Genomic DNA, 19,760 nt, shown 5'->3' with positions numbered 1-19,760 from the left:
AACATTTGTGCTTTGGAAATCCAAATCTCTTCATACCATGGTTGGTTCTGTTGGTTCTAAATGTTTGCTTTTTGGCTGTAAACACAACAATTAGATGACAGATTGGCAGGTTTTTGTAAAACTTTGGAAGACAAACACTAAAACAAATCCCTGTAGTCGTTAAGTGAAAATGTTTCATTTGTTCATAAATTAGACCACTAAAATTGCTTGTGGCGTGACACGTTAATTTGATGACTAACATCCGTATCTGTATGAAACCATGGGCTACTTTTTTAGCCTATCATGTAACATGAGATGATAGACTTGTGTTGGTTACAGTAAACATGATGAGCAAATGTAAACTTCAAATCTGTCACTCGGCACGACCAAAAAGAACGAGATAGAAAAGGGGAGAAAAGGAAGAAAAGATTCATCATTTCATTGCTTTATTGCTTTCCTTAAAGTTGTGTGGGACTGCACTGCAGGCAGGACCTGCTGTAACAACTCAGATAGGCTAACAAAGTTACAGTTATCTGGGGAAGAGGTCAACACATTTTGTTTGTTTAGACAGCCAATGTTCTTGCTTCAAGCTTATAACTAACAAAGTGAAGTAACTATTTACTTCGACCTTCCATGTAATTTCCATTCAAGCATGTGTCTTGTCTTTTTAAGAAAAAGTAAGGATAATATATGTCGATCGATAATTATTTCAGTTTTAAACTTTACTTTTTGCTTTTTCAGTTATTTATGGAGAAAAAACTAAATAATGTATGAAATGGTATACAAAATAAAGGATGGAGGAGGTAGAGAAAGTATGGTAGGAGGGATGTAAAATAACTAAATAATTTATGAAATGGTATACAAAATTAAAATTAAAAATAAAAATTTGGAAACAGCCTATTTTATAACCATTTTGTTTGTAATTTTTAGTTTTTATTTTGTGTTAGAGATGGAGGGAAAAGACATTGAGAGAAATTAGGATATATAGAGTGGATGAAAGATGGTGATAGAGTTGTATGAGAAATGAATAAGGAACAAAATAAAAGCAAAACCAAAAACTATTTTAAGTTGCTTTCAGTTTCAATATTTTATTTTCATTCATCACAGCTCTCCGTCACTCATCTCCTTTATATACTTTCATTGCATCTCAAGCACAAAAAATGTAAACAAAAGGCTAAAATTGAACAGCACGTTTGACTTTTGACTTTTACTTTAGCAATGGAAGGGAAATATATTGGGAAGTGAGGGATGAAGAGGAATAGATGAAGGATGGTGGCGATTTTATGCTGACGAATTTTGATTAGCTCAATCCCACAAGTGACGCACAGATAAGCATTGATCATGTGTGTAATATATTCAATCATTTCGATCAGAGAGCTTGGAATAAGTAGAACAAGAAACTGCTTGGAAGTTCGGATAATACTTTTGCAAATCTGAAAGGACAACAACATATAGTGATGAAAACAAAACACAATCGGTTGTGATATGTGTTGAAATCTTCTTTTAAATCATTCTATCCAACCATAAAGAAATGAAACCATTCTATCCATCGGATGATGGCTCCTAGTTTTTATTTAATTAAAAAAGACGTGCTTCAGATAGTCATCCACACTTCTGTTATTCATGTAGTGAATCCTACAATTGCTTCCACATGCGTGATTGACTTCCAACCATTATGCAGTGTAGTCCACAATTGCGTCAATAGCTGAGAGTTTGCTGTCATATTTTATCGGTGGTGCTATCTACACATCATTTCTCACTTCTCACATACCTTAATTTTACGGCGATTAGATTGAATGAATTAAAAAAGATCAAATGCAAAAATTAGCAAATGGTGTATGAAAAGTAAAAATGGACGTTTGAATAGCACCACCTATTTCATCTAATTCGATATCATAGTATAATAGCAAGCCAATTGTCTAATTCTGAACAATCTGCCAAGAAAAAAATCAATTGTGACAAAAAGCATGAAAACAAAACATAATGCCACGAATTAAGGTTGCTACTTTAAACAAAGTAAAGAAAACATCGCTGCAATCGCCAAAAAGTCAACATTCAACAGCAAAGAATGTTAAACATTAATGCCTTCCATTAAGGTTGACAGAAAACTTGGTATAATCCTCCCACAAACCAACAACAATGTCAATAAACCCTCGATTTAGTCGACAGACAACAAATTATAGTACTAACTAAACAGATCACTTTATGTGTTAGTGTCTTTCGAGTTCTATTTTCGATTAAAAATTTGTAATCAATTCTATTTGTGCATTATATCGCCTTTTTTCTTTTCTTTTCCTAAGCATGTGCATCCTTCTCCCAATTGCATCAATTGCTTATTTAGGAGAGTAAAAATCAGTTCCAAGAACTCCATATACAGCAGTATCACAATAAACGGTACTAGAACTCAATGACTTATTCCGGTTTCTAAACCGATGACCTTCTCGGCTCCTGTGGTGGCCCTTCGCTTTCTTTTCCACCAATTTTTCTTCACCTGTGCTCTCATTTTTCACCACATCAGAGTCAGCTCGCCCCTCTCGTTCAACCCTGTGCTCACCGACTTTGTTTTTTCCCTCATTCGGAACAATGTACACAAAGGGTCCGATTGGGATGTCATTAGTCAAGTCCATAAGAGGTTCCAAGGTCTTGACAACGCTGGTCATTGTTGGTCTACACTTGGGGTTGTGGCTCAGGCATTGGTGAGCCAATGCAGCAGCTTTTCTTGCCCCTATGGTCGAGTACTGACCCTCGAGCCTAGGGTCCATCATGCGGTCAAGTTTATGTGAGTCCTTCAGAAAAGGTTTGAACCGCTCCACTAGGTTCTGTTCTCTACCATGACGGCAATCATCCACGGACCTTCTACCAGTTAGTAGCTCCAAAAGAACTACGCCAAAGCCATATACATCACTCATCGTTGTTAAATGACCTGAAAACAAAGAGTGTTGATTAGTGAAAATTTTAAATTTCGTGCTATTATTTGTACCATCTTAACTGAGGCGTATTTTAGGGTTTGTGGTGGGTAAAAACGGTACAAAAGATGGTCGGTTGAGATAGTGCAAAGAGCACACTACTCAAATTATTGAGTTGCATTACCTGTCTTGACATATTCAGGAGCTGCGTAGCCATGAGTTCCCATGACACGCGTTGTAATGTGTGTTTCATCTCCTTCTGGGCCATCTATGGCTAGACCAAAATCAGACAGCTTAGCCGTGTAATCCTGCAGAAAAAAGGAAGACATAATTTTATCATACGAGCAATATTTACGCTTGTATGAAGAGCAAACGAGAGCTAAGGACAGAAAATTAATTACCGAGTCCAGTAAGATGTTTGAAGTCTTAAAATCGCGGTATATGACTGACTTTTCTTCCTCATGGAGGCAACTGAGGCCTTTTGCAGCTCCAATTGCTATCTTGATTCTTGTTAGCCAAGGTAGGGTTCCACCATAACCTGCATTCATGAACAAACAAACAAATTCATAAACTTTCTGATCCAAAAATTTTTGTGCTCGTTTCAAAAACCAAAAAAAGCAAAAAATAAAATTCATGCATGCATGATCAGAATTGTACGTTTGAATAGCTGGTGATCTAAGTTGCCTCTCTCCATGTACTCATACACCAGAAGCCTGTATTCGTCTTCGCAGCAGTACCCGATCAATTTAACAAGATTCGGGTGCTTCAGTTGCCCAAGAAAAATCACTTCAGCCTACAAAATACATAAGTGTTTGATAATTAGCATGTTTTTTTACAGCTTGGGAAGCATATGAAATGATTAGGAGCAAAGCTTTGAAATAGGGAAAAAGAAATATTACCAGCCACTCCCTATGTCCTTGTTTGCCATCTAAATCCAAGACCTTAACAGCAACAGGCTGAGCTTCCAGTCCAGGCCTAAGCTTGTCATCAATGAACCCCTTGTAGACCTGCCCGAACCCACCCTCACCGAGATAGTTGCTCTTGGAGAAACTTTGTGTAATCTTTTTAAGCTCATTGTGTGAAAAAATATGAAGGTTTGATCCAATAAGTGAATTTGACAGATCACTGAGGACTGTACACACCGATGAGTTACTCAAATCCGACAGTGACAATCTCCGCGATGAGATTTCTTTCGACGTTTGGGATTTTTTGTCTATGATTGGTTTGTTGGCGTTGAAACAACTAGGGGTGAAGAACTTGAATGCTAGTTTTTTGAGACTCATATTTTACTGAAGCTACAAATTAATTTAAAAAGTAAATATAAGGTTGGATTGGATCAAAACTGAGAAACATTTGGGGGGGTAGATATAGGGTTATAGGGTAATTATTTACACAACTGCAAGAAGAAGTCAAGGACCCAATGATAATAATCTTTTCCTTTTATTTTTAATATTCATGTTTGGTACAAGAAAAATATATAATTCTTAATATTCTAAACATTATTTTAAATTCAGTCATGAGTCTAAAGTAGTGTGTGTGTGTATTTTGGTACCTCTAAGACTTGGAAGGTTTACTGCAAAAAAAATAAAAATAAAAATAAAAAACACTTTTGGATGTTTCATATTATGAAGGACCAAGTCCAAGTCTAGAGGTTAATTTGTCCTAATCATGTGCTAAAACTAATTAGTGGAGTTTCTCAGTAGGTTCAAGTGTTTGTCTTTGTGAGACCTCAGAGAAGTGGTGTCACATCCTGGCCCGGGGTGGATCACTTCCCAGGCCCGCTCCACCACCGTAGCATGATATTGTCCGTTTTGAGCTTACCATTCCCTCACGGTTATGTTTTTGGGAACTCACGAGCAACTTCCCAGTGGGTCACCCATCATGGGATTGCTCTAACCCCCTTCTCGCTTAACTTCGGAGTTCCTACGGAACCCGAAGCCAGTGAGCTCCCAAAAGTCCTCGTGCTAGGTAGGGATGGGAATATACATATAAGGATCACTCCCCTGGGCGATGTGGGATGTCACAAGTGGAATCTTCTTTTTGCAGCAAAAAAACTGGTTCAAATGTTCTCACTTCTCATTTCCTAGTACTCTGAAATTCACGTGTGTATCGGTTATAGGAAGCAGGATCTCGAGTGAAGGGATTTCGAGCACAGAATCTCTTGAGTGTAGAGGTTTTGAGCATAATAAGATCTCAAGTGTAGGGGTGAATAGACGTAACCACTGAGCTATAAGAATCCCTTGCAAGCATGTTCAATTTTAATAGTTATATTTAATTATGGAAGTAGGGAGTCTGACTTTAGTGTTAACATTTGTGCTTTGGAATTCCGAATCTCTTCATATCATGGTTGGTTCTGTTGGTTCTAAATGTTTGCTCTTTGGCTTTAAACACTACAATTAGATGATAGATTGGAAGGTTGTTGTAAAACTTTGGAAGACAAACACTAAAACAAATCCATGTAGTCTGTTAAGTGACAATGTTTCATTTGTTCATAAATTCGACTGCCACAATATTGCTTGTGTTGTGTTGTGACACATTATGATGACTAAAATTTAAAACTCGGATACATAGTGGGAAGTACATTCGTTCTAACTCACGCGGCTACACCGGTGTCTATATGAAACCATAACCTACTTTTTTTAGTTATGAAACCACAAGCTTTAAGAAACTCCAACCCCTTTCATGTAACATGAGATGATAGAACTTGTATTGGATACAGCAAACATGATGCCTGATTCACCAGTCTTTCCTCCGGACTCATCAATAGGGTGATGCAAAATAAATGTATCTTTTTATTTTATACTAAGTTAGGTTAGCTACTTCCCTCCCGCCCAAGGAATAGAAATAGATTTGTTTTCGTCAGCTCGTTAGCAAGATCGTGCCGAGAAAGTCGAAAATCCACAGCCACGGGCTCTCGTCCACCATCCTCTCTTTCTATAGAGGAGAGATAAAGAAAAAGAAAAGGTTGGTTAATCCGTCACTCGGCACGACCAAAAAGGAGATAGGAAAGGGGAGAAAGGGAAGAAAAGATTCATCATTTCATTGCTTTATTGCTTTCCTTAAAGTTGTGTGGGACTGCACTGCAGGCAGGACCTAGCAACCGAGATAGACTAACAAAGTTACGGTCATTTGGAAGGAGGTCAACACATTTTGTTTAGACAGTCAATGTTCTTGCTTCAAGCTTATAATTAACAAAGTCAAGAAAGTCAAGTAACTATTTATTTACTCTTACCTTCCATGTAATTTCCTTTCAAACATGTGTCTTTTGTCTTTTTAGGAAAAAGAAGGGATTTGTCCTGTTTTATAACAATTTCGTTTTTAATTTTCAGTTTTTATTTTGTGTTAGTGACATAGAGAAAAGATATGAAAGAAATGGAGAAATATAGACCAGAGGAAGGATGGTGGAAGAGTTGTAAAAGAAATGTACACGAAAAGACACAAAATAAAAGTAGAAAACCAAAAACTACTTTAAGTTTTTTCACTTTCAATATTCTGTTTTAAATCCTCACATTTCTCCATCGCTCACCTTCCTCACATCTCAATCACAAAAGTAAAAAATAAAAAATAAAAAAAACTGAACGGCACGTTTAATAACTGTTTCGGTTGAAGGATGCCAATCCGACAAATAACGCACAGATAAGATAAGCATGATCATTTCGATCAGAAAGTTCCTCGGTACTAAGAGGAATGGGATTATTTAACCTTTGGGATTATTTAACCTTTGAGTTCGATATAATATTATAATAGCATGCCAATTGTCTAACTCTACAAGCTGTCAGGAAAAAAAATATATCAATTGTGTTAAAACAAAGAATGTTTACATTAATGCTTCCAAAAGGTTGAGAGCGAACTTGGTACAATCCTCCCTCCCCCGCCCCCCACACACAAACCAACGACAATGTCAAAAAACCCTCGATTTAGTCGACAGACAACGGATTATACAACTAAATCAACACAAGAGATGTCACTTTGACACCATTCAATACAGTCATGCATTTAACTTTGTGCGATTTAACTTTTTCACATTGTCGATGCCTGATTGACTTAAAATATCACCATAATAACATGCTCAAACGATGGACCAAAAAGTAAAAATACTTCGTACTCTTTATTGTTTTATTAAAAAATACAGTATATTTTCGGAAGTTATGTGACTAAACATAAGAGCAGATTTTCGGAATTAAAAGTACAAGAAACGAATTTCAACATGGACTTGACAATGAAACCATCAGAGGGATTCATCCTTTCTTTTTCCTTCTCTTCTTTTTTTGTGTTAACCGACTTTAAAAGGGTATACAAACAAATCTAAACTTCTTGAGCTTCAAACAGTAAAGTATGACTAAAGAAGCATAAAAACTTGGATGAATCAAAGATTGGAAAAACCATAAAAAGAATACCGAAACACAAGGCACTTGATCTCAGACTAAGCAGCTCCATGAAGTAACTGAACTTCTTATACAATGAGCAGAACTCCCTCCGTAAATATACAACTGCAGCACAACAATCGGACAGGAAAAAAAAAAAAAAAAAAAAAAAAAGGAAGAGAGAACAAATGAGCAGCTTCACAAGTCATTCAGATACATTTAGTTATCATAATCCGTTTAAACTAATACGAAGAATCTATACCTTCTCATAACATAGCCGCACAAAAGCTATATACAGAAAGAACCTGAAATGTTTACCAGAGTAAGTGTGTTATAGAAGACATACATGAAGATACAATATTTCAAACCAAAATATATACAACTAGTCAGCTATACTACCTTGGGTGAACAAAAATGCATTGCCAGAATTGTGACACAACAAAAACAGGGAACATTCTGACACGAGATAATGTCATTCGGTGACTGACGATGCTATCTGACAACAAGGCTCCCATTCTGCTGATGTCTCAAACTTTCAATAAGTGACTGGTAGAATGACTTCAATGCCTTTATATCACTACCCTGAAGAACAAAATGTGCAATGAATTATCAGCACTGCTCTACTAAATATTCAGTTCTGCTTTCTTCTTCAAGCAAATCTAGTTTAAGGAACATTCCGTAAACTATTCCTAAATCCACCAGAATTAACTCCAGCCATTTGGTGATCAAGAGACAAGTCAATTCACCAATTCTTTAGAAGCCTAGACTAATCCTAAGCTAGGAGATTACAACAGTATATAAAGTAGCTCAACCATTGGCAATTCCATACTTATTTGAGGATTGGTATATGCCTTAATTAACTAATTTTGGTTTTCAAGTACACGTAATTTCCATCCATTCATCACCAACGTTGGCTATAGCCCAGTTTTCCTGATCAGAAGAGAGGGAGGGGGGTCTCTTTTCGTTCTCAGATATCTTTTGCACGTCTAGACCTCTTACCCGGTGTTAAAAGTGGGAATACCCAGCCATGCAAAAACAAAATAATAAAAAGAGAACCAAAACTCATGATTCAAAATAATGTACGATGACTTTTTGATACCTGCAGCTGCTGGCAATATTTCTCAGCCAAATCTTGGGGGCAATGTGCTGCTGGAAAACCCTTTGAGACAAAATGAGCTAGAAAATCATTGCCAAACTTTTCAAACATAACCTTCTGAGCCAATACAATTTCTCCAAACAAAACGAGCTGCCACAGATAAAAATAGGAACTTTCAAGGTAAAGTATGAAGACCCATTACAAACATCAATAGAAAATTCCAACACAATTTCTCAAAACAATATAATGCTGCTAGATAGGTAAAATAAGTAAAACAAAACAAAACAAATTCAACATCCGCAACAAACAATAATAGGAAATACAAATTATACGGACCCAAAACACAACACTCCTCCATACAGGAAATTCATTGCGCACTTCAATTGTACTTTATTGAGCAATGTTTATGAGCAATTTCCCTTAACATAGAATGGAAACAAACAAAAAAATTATTTTTTTTCTTGCATGCAAAACTTCCAACTTCTTAGGATACCTAATTGCTTAAATGGCACTTGTTTTAAGAGTTGTAAATAAGGAAGTCATAGACTGATATATATCGGCCAAATACAGATTTCAGCTTCTTCTTATTTCTAAGAATCCTAATACAGTTGCTAAATGGCACTTGTTTTAAAAGATATTAAACCTATGTAAATAAGAAAAGTTAGAGACGGACATTAGAGATCAGCCAAATACAGATTTAACGCAACAGTTATGTAACGGATTTCAGCTTCTTCCTATTTATAAGAACACACACCACAAACCAAGTGCCAACGTACTATCCAGACCTTGGCCCTTGCAGAAGAAAGTGTAAAATAATCCTTTCAATTGTAGCTTAACTCTAGTTAATGGCTCTTATTACCTATTCTACCACACTTTTAACTCAACCTCTCAACAACCACGTAAATGGATTCCAGAACTTTTCCAAAATCAAATCTCCTTTTACCATACATGATGTATGCAATAATCAATCGAATGATAATTTCATTAAGCTATAATTTTTCATTTCAAATAAAGAACTTCTCAGACAAGTAAACACTATTTAAGTAGAAAATCCCTGTCTTCAGATCTGTTTTCTAGTCAGCAACCAAGTCTACTATTTGTTTTATGGTGTATATACTCTATGGTATGAGAAGGTAAACTATCAATAAAAATATCAAAAAGATTAGAAATTCAAATCTTACAGTATTTGCATCACGAAATTCGAAAGAGGTGTCGAGCAGGCTGTACAAACAACAGTTCGTAGCAAAGCTCTCTATTATAAAACTCTGGAAACCAGGTACCTGAAAGCAAGGACACCATTTTAAGATGAGAAGAAATATGTTTCAACATTATCAAATAGAAGGCAAGAATAAAGGCTAGCTCTTACCTTTTCTTCACCATTAGGCATCGCGCACCAATCCTTAATCAGCCTAATAAATATCTGTACGCATGCCTGAGTTAAAAAAATATTATACTAGACATTAATCCTTATGCAGAGTAATTAGAATGAATAAAAACCAAACTTACAAAGGTAAACCAAGTACACATACCTTTCTTACAAGAATATCCTTGTGCTTACAAGATGTGAACAACAGCAACTGCATAATTGGTTGTAAGTAGCTCCTACTCTTGGGGGATAGGAATACAGAAGATAGATCATGTGTAGTTATCACATGAAGAAACGTATATAATGTTCGCTGAAGTTCTTGCAATTCCCGATTTTCCTGCAAGGACAATGAAGAGTATTAAAGTTCCAGACTTGAGATTCAAACTCAAATAAACTTTCAATATTGTTCAAGTAATATTCAAAATGACGCACTAAAGTAGAATTAGATCCACAGAAGCTTTCACAGCAATAAAAATGAAGCACACATAATCAAACCCATTGCTACCAAGATAGGAAAAGAATTAAGAGGAATTGGAGAATATTATAAATATGATCATTTTAAATCAACATTGACATTTAATTCAATGCTAGAGAATTTAAAGTGCCTACGTTGGTGTCTTCTTTTCCCTATTTTTCTCTTCTATCCCCCGTCAAAAAATGAAAACCAAATATTAAGGAAACAAAAACACATAAACACCCACTTGGCTTATAAAAGAGGGAAAGGGGAGGGAAAGACACAAAATACTCATTTGAGTAATAAATTTTTTGTATAATTCATTCATGAAATAAACGGATAAGACTTGCAAAAACATGCATATTCACTGTTATCATAAAACTCAATTTATGAGAGATATACTTGGTACAAGAACAGCTAATTTAATGCTGAAAAAGAATTAAGAGTTAGTCATGAATTACAAACACTAATAAACAGTGAATCATACCTCAGTATTGGATCCAGGTCCTGAAGGGAGTGTGTCTACCGGAATAATATTTAATATCCTACCAGTTATAGCAGGAAATACTTCATCCAGTATGTCACGGAATAATATGTTGAACTTGCATATCAGTTGATTGAGCAATAGAAGCAAACCAACCAATTCCTTTGGCTGCATGAAATTGAATCCATAACCAAATCATGTTAGCGACAAAAAAAGGGGAAAGACAGCTGGTGCAAAATAAATTTTTGTTGAGCAGAACTGCTATTTTCTAATTTTATATCTTGGTGACTAGTAGCTGGCGAATATTCTCTCTATTTATTACCAGAAAAATCATTTTGTCAAAGTTAGATCTGACAAAAAAACTCAAAAGTAAAGAATTCAGTTATACTGCTTTCTACCTCACTATCCACAAGCAAGTGCTCCAGTGCCTTTGGGAGGTAAGGAAAAACAGATGCTCCTAGAGTGTCCACCATGCGGTGTACAAATGATGTTACCTGGACAACACATATGTTAGCATCAGGTTAAAAGTGCAGATAATAAAATACCAAATCAAAGCACATCTGGTATCCCGCACAGTATGCTTTACCTTACTGCGCAAAGTCTCTACATTAGGAAACACCACGAGTACTTGAAGAAGAACATCTAATGTCTGGATAACAAGGGGATAAAACACACATTGTTAAAACATGAAATAGTATAATCACTAATTAGAAGGCTTTACTAAAAGGAGTGTAATATCAAATGTCATAATTTATAAGCTGAATCTGAGTATCAGAAAGCCTAGGATTGCTGATTATAAAGCTCATCAAATAAGGAAAACCCAAGGTCTGGAAACTCTTATTCACAACAAACTCAAAAAGCCCCCAATCCACGATTCTAATCCAGAGGAAAAAAAGCATTCAGAAAAACTAAACTAACCATGTAAGGAAGGTGAACACAAAAAAATGATATAGATGCTAACCTGCATGAACATGAGACCAAGTGCAGGGCGACTAGCAGTCACAAGACGCTCACTGAAGCCCTGGGTGGCACATGAATTTCAGTAGTTAATTTTCTGAAAACATAAAGTGCTTACTAAATTTAAAGATGAAAGACAGGGCGGAAAGGCTGATGAATTTTGTACTTTTATTATAAGCTACAACATATTCAACCAAACAAAAAACTTCGACCAAAAAGAAACCTTTACAACATTAGAACTCCTCTCTTTTAATTTTACCAAACATTGTAAGCGAATTGGTCAAGAGTTTTATAACTTTTTTAGACACATACGCTATTTAATACAAAAAAAAAAATTGGACAAGAAACACATTAGCTAGAGAGTTAGAGGATGTTGAAGAACCTTGCTGAGAGAATTAATCGCCACGATTATCTGCTTAATATTAGCAAATTTTTGAGGTGCCTCTTCTGGAGTCAGTACTTTGGCATTCATGAGCAATGCTTCAACCTAGATGGTAGGAAGACCATGTCAATTGCTTAGTTCACATTTTAACTCCGTTCTTCCTTTTGAGTTATTACAAAATATTTTGAAGGTGTTAAGGACGGGGAGTGACTTCCATGCAATTATGTATTTTATATTATACGTGCAAATTCAACAACCTGTTGACAAAGAGGAGTGAGAAGTGAAGAGAGATAATCAGACTGCTTTGCTTGTGGTACATCTTCCATGCCAATCAATAAACCAATTGCCTGCGAAGAGACCAAATACACATTAGAACGGAACAGAACACCCACAGTTTTTAATTTTTACTGAGTGAGAATACTTCCTTCCATTTCATAAATACTGATGCACACACATAAAGGTTTGACAGACGTCAAAAAAAATATAAAGTCAATACCTCAAAAATGTGACTACCATCTTCAGATCCTGAAAGCTCTTTTGATGTATAATCCATTCTTGTAAACCCAGCAACTGAATCTTGTAAATTCTGATAAGATCCATTTGGATTAATTTATGGTAAATTTAGGGAAGCTATTCAACGGAGATAAAAAGACAAAGTGAACGCAAATTAATCAAGTGTGGAAGAACTGAAATATATGTAAGTGGATATATAGGAAAGCAGTTGGGGTACGATGGTTCGTATCATACCTGCAAAATATTTTCTATGAAAGGAACAAGCTTCACTCTCAGCAATTTCACAACCCTCATAAACAGATAACTCGCCCTTCTACTCACATTGACGTTTGGATGGTGTATACCCCTTTCATCAAGAAAGGCAGCCAAAACCAAGTGAATATATTGGGTATTCTCCTGAACAAACTTCATGTATCTCATTACTGTCTCTAGATACACAAGTGCAACTAGCCTATTTGAATGGCAAAGGAACCTTGTAGATAAAAGCATCGGTACCAATTCACCCAATAGACCACTCCCAGTTCTAATTGCCTCACCATTTATTGACTCACCAAATGCATAGAAAAGAGAAAGTGCAACTTCCACCTCTTCAACATTCCAGTCTAAGGATGATCCAACAGCAGTAGCCAATGAGTTTCTAATAAATATCTGAGTGATATCAGGTGCTACACGACCTACATTACGCAGCAGCATAAACAAATCTTTTCTAAACTCCACCATCCTATCTTCCTCCTCTTTTCCAATTTTATCCAATATATCTAGATTTTCACGATACATAGGATCATAGCGGATCTGTGAACGGATCACTTCCAAAATATGACCTACATGACCCAGCTGTGTTTCCCTCAATGGAGAAAGAGTCTTCATTGTGCCAACATAACCTGAAAGAAATTGCACAATGCTAAATGCCGAGTCCAACTCACAGTTCTGCATAACATAAAATACAGAGGGCAAAACTTCATTCAAGAGCTCCATTGAAATACCCTTGGCATCCTCAGAATTCAACCGTTTAAAGCACTCAAGAACCTCAACCGCATACCCAGTAAGTAATGCAGCTACATTAGATACCAAATCTGAGTCACGATCCTGAGCTACTAGTCCAAAAACTCGATGCATTTGAAGACTTTGCAAAAGCGGTAGTTTTGCCTGTGGATCCATCCTTTTCGATACTACTGCTGACAAACATCCAGCTGCAGCACTACGGAGTTGTTCGGAGAGCCCATCAACCAAAACCAACTCAAACAATAACGGGATAAAGGCATCATTCACAATTAATCCAATATCAATCCAAGAGATAAACCTCCTCATTGATTCTAATACACTAGCACAAAGCTCTTCATCAGACTTCCTATACATAGACACAATCTCGTACCAGGCTCTAACTATTTGTGCTACACACTGCTGCCTCATAGCATCCTTAATCCCCGCTGCCACTGATAGTTCCTCCGGTGTCCGAGGGTAGTCCAAATTAATCACTTCCTCATCCAAAGCATTCAAAATCCGGCAGAACATATCAATCAACACTGCCCCTTTATTCAGTTGTGACAAAAAATCAACAAACACCGACGACCAAATCAATGGGTACTCATGGTAAATCAAAGTCACCAAAACCTGAGCAAGTTTATTCTTTATAAATGCGGGACCTTCTAAAACCCTAACAGTACTCTTATCATCAAACCCACCAAGACATGCAATCGAAAACACCGATTTCCTGATAAAAAACTTCTCATCTACACTCATCGACGAGTACCGGACTCTAATAACCTCATGTAGAGCCTGTAAGCACCAAAACTGAACTTGAACTAAATTCGAAAAGCACAACCTCTCAATACAGACACTACATATCGCCTGTTGTTCCTTAATTTTATCACAGTAATCTTTTGCCTTCTGTTTCAGCTCAGAATCAACGGTGCCCGACTCATCAAACAATATAAGTACTGCTTTTTCGAGATCATCCATGGACCCAAAAACCCTCAGGTCCAAAATCCAATTAATTTTTTTCTCAAAATTTCGAACTTTATGCTCCGAATAGGTGTTTTCTAAGCAAAAATACGGATTTCCTATCCGGGTTTTTTCCAAAGGCAGCTCTGGAATTCCAGAATCCGACGATTATTCAAAAGGGTAGAGATCGAATGAGAGAGAAAGACAGAGAAATTGACAGCTGTCGGAGAGCTTACCTTTGTAAATTTTTTCTTTATTGGATTGGATTGGATGAGATCAATTGGAAGATCAATGTGGTAGAGAGGGAGAGGGAGAGAGAGGGAGCTAGGGTTTTTGTCTGGCTTTTTTGTTTGTGTGTTGGGGAGGAAACCCTAGAGGACTGATTTGGATTGGGTCTAATTTATAGTTGTCTTGTTTAGTCTTCTCAGTCTTCTGTAGGTAGTTAATAGAGTGGGGAGAGGTGAGAGGGAGAGAGCCGAGTGTGACATATGAAGGGAGGGAAAGAAGGGCTTTAGAATTGAAAGTTAAAGCACATCGTGGAATCCAAAGTATGAACGACGTGGGTTACTTGAAATTTTGGAGAAGGAAAATTTACATAAATATAGGTGTGTTGTGAACTATTTTCTGTGAGAGGTGCAGCAAAGAAGAGTGAAACTTTAGGATGTGTATCTTTTTTTGTTTGTGCATTTATTTATAGTAAACTAAGAGGATAGAGAGCTCACTTCTTCATCCCTTTGTGTTGATAGTATCATTCGTTTGAAGAAAAAAAAAATACTACTATAAAGACAAAGAAACTTGGTCTCCGAGTAATACAAATCATAATAGGAAAGAATCATTAGTATAAAGAGTAAACTAAATTTACCAAGTACTATCACACTTGTACTAGAATTTATGTTATAACACTTCTCCTTGAGTGTAAAAATATTCAAGTAGTTGTCGCGTCATTTCTTCATGGATGATGTAAAAACTGTTGATGAAGTGTTCTCGTCTAGTCAGCATAATGAGCCAATAGGAGTCTCAAAACAAACTGGAAGGAAATGCATAAAAGGTAAAATCACAAAACCTCACTGTAGTAAAAATCTAGGGTAGAATAATATTAATAGTTTAAGGAGAAGCGTGAGAACTTGTATCAAGTCAAAACTAAACGTCTTTGGGACACAAGTATAACACACAAATGTATGACTAGTCCAGTATAGGTGTCTCATTAAAACTTAGTCAAGTAACAAAATTCCAAAGGGGAAAGTGCTTCTAATCGCAAGGAAAAAGAAAACATTAAGATCAAGTGAGTATACTTCTGGATACTCTTCCTGAGTTTGACAAACTTCCAAATGAGAACTATAAGCATTGCAAATCAGACAATTTGCGCATGCCGATTCCTTAAACAAGCTTCTGGACGGTAGACTTTAGTAGTGACTTTGTGAAGAGGTTGGCTAGGTTGTCCTAAGAATGGATTTGCTTGATTTCAATCTTTTAATGCTCTTGTTGATGATGTGAGAAGAAGAATTTTTGTGCTTCGAATATGTTCCACAATCTCAGCCAAAAGCATTTACGCGTAGCTTCATATATGGTGAGAATTTCAGCATAGTTCAAAGAAGTCACAATTAAGGTCTGCTTGGTTGACCTCCAAGATATTGTGGTGTCTCAAAAGGTAAAGACATAACCTATTTGAGAACGTGCCTTGTGTGGGTCAAATAAATAACCTACATCAGCATAACCAACAAGGCAAGAATCAACCCCAGGACTAATGGGGGCGAAGGCTCCTCTCAAGGATGTATAGGGATAAAACAAGCCCAAATTGGCAATACCGTTAAGGTAACGAAAGATGTGATTAACACCAGTCCAATGCCTATGTGTAGGCGCGTTGCTATATCTTGTCAAAAGATTAACAACGAAAAGCAATGAAGGAGATGTCTAGTCTAATGCACTAAGCTAAACACCAATTGCACTAAGGTAATGGAACTTCAAGGTCCGAAACCTCTTCCTCATCATCTTTAGGATGGAAATGATCTCATTTTGCATTCAGCATACAAAAGATCATAAGAGTACTCAAAGGCTCACTTTATCCTCATTTTAAATGAACTAGAATACCATATGAACAACGCTCGATCTCCAGGCCGAGACAATATCGAGTTTTCCAAAATCTTGCATCTCAAATTCTGACTTCAAATGCACAACAGTTTTCTCAAGCACTTCAGGAGTCTCAAGATTTATGTCATCAACATAAGTACTATTATCGTAAATACTGAATGTGACTCTTAATAGAGACGTATGGGCATAATTAATTATTCATATATCCCTAACTAATCAAATACTTACTCAAACAGTTATACCATATCTGCCTAGATTGCTTCAATTTAAAGTGAATGCCTTAACCTAATCGAGATGGTGTTCGTGGTTTAGAACTGTTTGACCCAGTCAATATAAGTTCTTCAAGAACTTTGATGTAGATTTCTATATCAAGATCCCAACAAAGATACATAGTTACTACGTTCATAAGCTGTATATTCAATTTTTCAGAAACTACCAAACTGATAAAGTAGTTGAATGTTATAATGTCCATTACTGGCGAATACGTCTTCTTGTAATTAATCCCATGCCGGTGAGAGAAGCCTTGTAGGCACATTTACAGCAGATATGTGTGATCTCATCACTTCGCTAATTCATTAAAAGCATCAGGTATGATTTAAGCAACGCTCTATAGATTTACAATACATTGCACTTCAGTTTCAGACTGGGTAGCGTGGATATTTAGATCAGAGATAGTGGGGCTAATCCACGATTATTCGTGATGTTCTTCAGGAACTTTAATGTTCTTATCTTCCCCTAATGAAGGGAAGATTGTCTCCTTAAAATGCCAATATGCAAAACATGCGGTAAAGAGATCGTCTGTCTTATTTATTTGTGAACAGACCCTTATTTCAAATCTTATTGAACAAAAGTCCTATTTCTTCTTTAACTTTAACCGACATATAGACTCCTTATCAAGGGTCGAAACTAACTCAATGAAATTATGTCAATAACTCTAAGTAGCTAATAATTGATGGCAATTCATAACCTACATAGATATTCCATTTTTATATGAAAATTTAGTTTGGTATGTAGCGGTGACATTATTGGCACATGACCTTTGAAGACCTAGTTTGGTACGTAGTGGCGGCACTATTAGCACATAAGTTGTGCACCCAAACACACGTAAGCGTGAGACATCAAGCTCATACCCAGTAATTAACTGTGACAGTGAATAAGGTTAATGACAATGAGTAGCTGCGTGCAGAATGGTATAGCCCCAAGCAGATTCTGAAAGCTTGGTGCGTATGACCATAGTTTGAACGATCAATTGAAGAAGCTTTATGACCGTTTATACCAAGCCATTTTGGGTGTGAACATGAGGTACATGATGTTCTATTTCAATCCCAATTGACATTCAATAATTATCGAAAGTTTACGACACATTATCCAACCGAATCGACATAATTGGATATTTAGGGTGGTGAGCCATAAGCTTAATAGTTTGCGCCATAAGTTTCGCAAAGGCAGCGTTGCGTGTAGATAATAAGAAAACATTTGACCATCGTGTCGATGCATCAACCAATACCATAAAATAAGGAAAGGCTTGCAAGGTGGTTGAATAGGTCCACAAATATACCCTTGAATCTGCTAAAGGAAGGTTAGAGGAACTGTTCGAACTTTGTTCGAAGATGGACGAGTGATAAACTTACCTACAGGACAAGCTTTGCAATAAGCGCTGTAAAAAAAAATGTGCTTACTTCGGGTAAGCGAATGCCCGTGTGTAGCTTTGAGGATCATCATGGTTCCTAGATGTCACAAACGATCATGCCAAAACATGTTTCCAATACAAGCCCACTCGTAGGGCCGACCACGTAATGGGCTTTAGGGGCATGAATGGTTCTGACGTACAACCCATTTGAAAAACATTTCATCTTTTCATAAATACGCTTCTAGGCATATTCATATGATATGATGCAAAGAAATTCATCTCCAATCTCTTCAGTAATTTCAGCGTGATAATTATTAACCTTAATATCTTTAAAAACAGCGTTCTGCCCGACTGAGGTGACTAAAGTGCCTTTTTAATGGTTAATTCAGTACCATTGAACAATATTATAGGGCAGTACCATACACTTCAATTAGGTTGGATGAGCTTGAAATGGTTGTTCGAGGTGAATTTTTAGGTATGAAGTTAGTAAAATAGTGACGTCTACACAAGATGGTGTGCATGGTTGCACTATTTGTCAGACAACTAACTTGCCCACAACACATACCTAAAAATAAATTAATTGAATTAGTCAAATCAAGGTTTTAACATACGCTAGGTGCTAGTCGGGTGGCGAGCTGGGGTCTAGCGCCTAGGCAACTAGGTAGAGCCTAGGCGAATTTAGGTAAACTTAGTATATGTCATATAAATTAGTATCTGCTTATACTTAAAAATACATAAATTCATTGGGATACATAAACTATAAAATAGAATTCATATAGATTATAAAGTATTGGACATAATGGAAACATGAAGAACAAGCATATAATGTTGTTCATCTAAGTATTTAACAAGTTTCTTACAATTAATTTTTTAAAAAATGCAAAATGAGAGTTATCTATTTTCTATTTCAGTGAGAGTCGCAACCTAGGTAGGTACCTATATGGGTCTGGGGGGACTAGGAGGGCGCCTTGGCCGTCTAAGCAAGCGCCTAAGTAGGTCTAGGCGCTCTTTCTTCATTTTCAAACTCCTAGGGATTAATTGGGGAGGTGGATAGTCACCTAGCACCTAGGCCCCGCACTAGGCAAAGAGTTTTAGAATAATGGGTCAAATATATAAGAAAATTTAAATTTCAAATTTCATTCATTCAATTCATTATTCAAGAAATAATATCCATAAAGTAATTATCCAAAATTTAAAATAGAACACCAACAAATAATCCAATTACATAAAAAAGTGTTGGGAAACTTAAACCAAAAAAATTAAGAGGTGGTTCGCCCACACTTCGGCCCATGTCTAAAATTTCTAATTTTCCATTGGTGCAGATGCCCCTTGAAAATTAAAAATCTCTAAATTGTATCTTCAGGATTATCCACTTGCATAAAGTTAGTCTCTACTGTTGTACGGCGTGAATGATACTTGGCAACAACGTGAGTGGGAGCTCGACAAACAAGGGACCACTGGTCATTTAAACCATAGTGATAACACATATCTACTTCTAAGATGGCAGGAACGTTGCCTTTGTTTATGAAGTTGGAACCTTAGGAGATAGGGAATCACGCTTTAGGGCCGAAATTCCTCCCTTGGGTTGACTTCTGCACTA

At 36.6% G+C, this 19,760-nt stretch overlaps 2 protein-coding genes across 2 annotated transcripts; both read right to left on the bottom strand.

Annotated features, from left to right (window-relative positions):
* Positions 1-1,870: 1,870 nt before the first annotated feature.
* On the bottom strand, positions 1,871-4,192 carry LOC137708380 (putative receptor-like protein kinase At1g72540). The gene is made up of 5 exons (XM_068447437.1): positions 3,785-4,192; positions 3,543-3,678; positions 3,287-3,423; positions 3,070-3,193; positions 1,871-2,902 (listed from the first exon to the last, which is right to left on the bottom strand). Exons 1-5 carry the CDS (start codon positions 4,166-4,168, stop codon positions 2,313-2,315), a joined length of 1,371 nt encoding a protein of 456 aa, XP_068303538.1. The 5' UTR covers positions 4,169-4,192; the 3' UTR covers positions 1,871-2,312.
* A 2,809-nt stretch (positions 4,193-7,001) lies between these two features.
* LOC137708379 (exportin-T-like) lies at positions 7,002-14,911 on the bottom strand. The gene is made up of 15 exons (XM_068447436.1): positions 12,736-14,911; positions 12,485-12,574; positions 12,246-12,335; positions 11,989-12,093; positions 11,611-11,670; positions 11,236-11,298; positions 11,048-11,143; positions 10,653-10,817; positions 9,875-10,048; positions 9,712-9,777; positions 9,527-9,625; positions 8,349-8,495; positions 7,649-7,831; positions 7,512-7,554; positions 7,002-7,375 (listed from the first exon to the last, which is right to left on the bottom strand). The coding sequence occupies exons 1-13, from the start codon at positions 14,458-14,460 to the stop codon at positions 7,742-7,744; spliced, it is 2,970 nt and encodes a 989-aa protein (XP_068303537.1). The 5' UTR covers positions 14,461-14,911; the 3' UTR covers positions 7,002-7,375; positions 7,512-7,554; positions 7,649-7,741.
* Between the last annotated feature and the right edge of the window lie 4,849 nt (positions 14,912-19,760).

The sequence above is a fragment of the Pyrus communis genome, chromosome 11, assembly GCF_963583255.1.
Source record: "Pyrus communis chromosome 11, drPyrComm1.1, whole genome shotgun sequence".
Lineage (NCBI taxonomy): Eukaryota > Viridiplantae > Streptophyta > Magnoliopsida > Rosales > Rosaceae > Pyrus > Pyrus communis.
The sequence above is the reverse complement of the archived record's forward strand: the minus strand, read 5'-3'. Positions and strand labels throughout refer to the sequence as shown.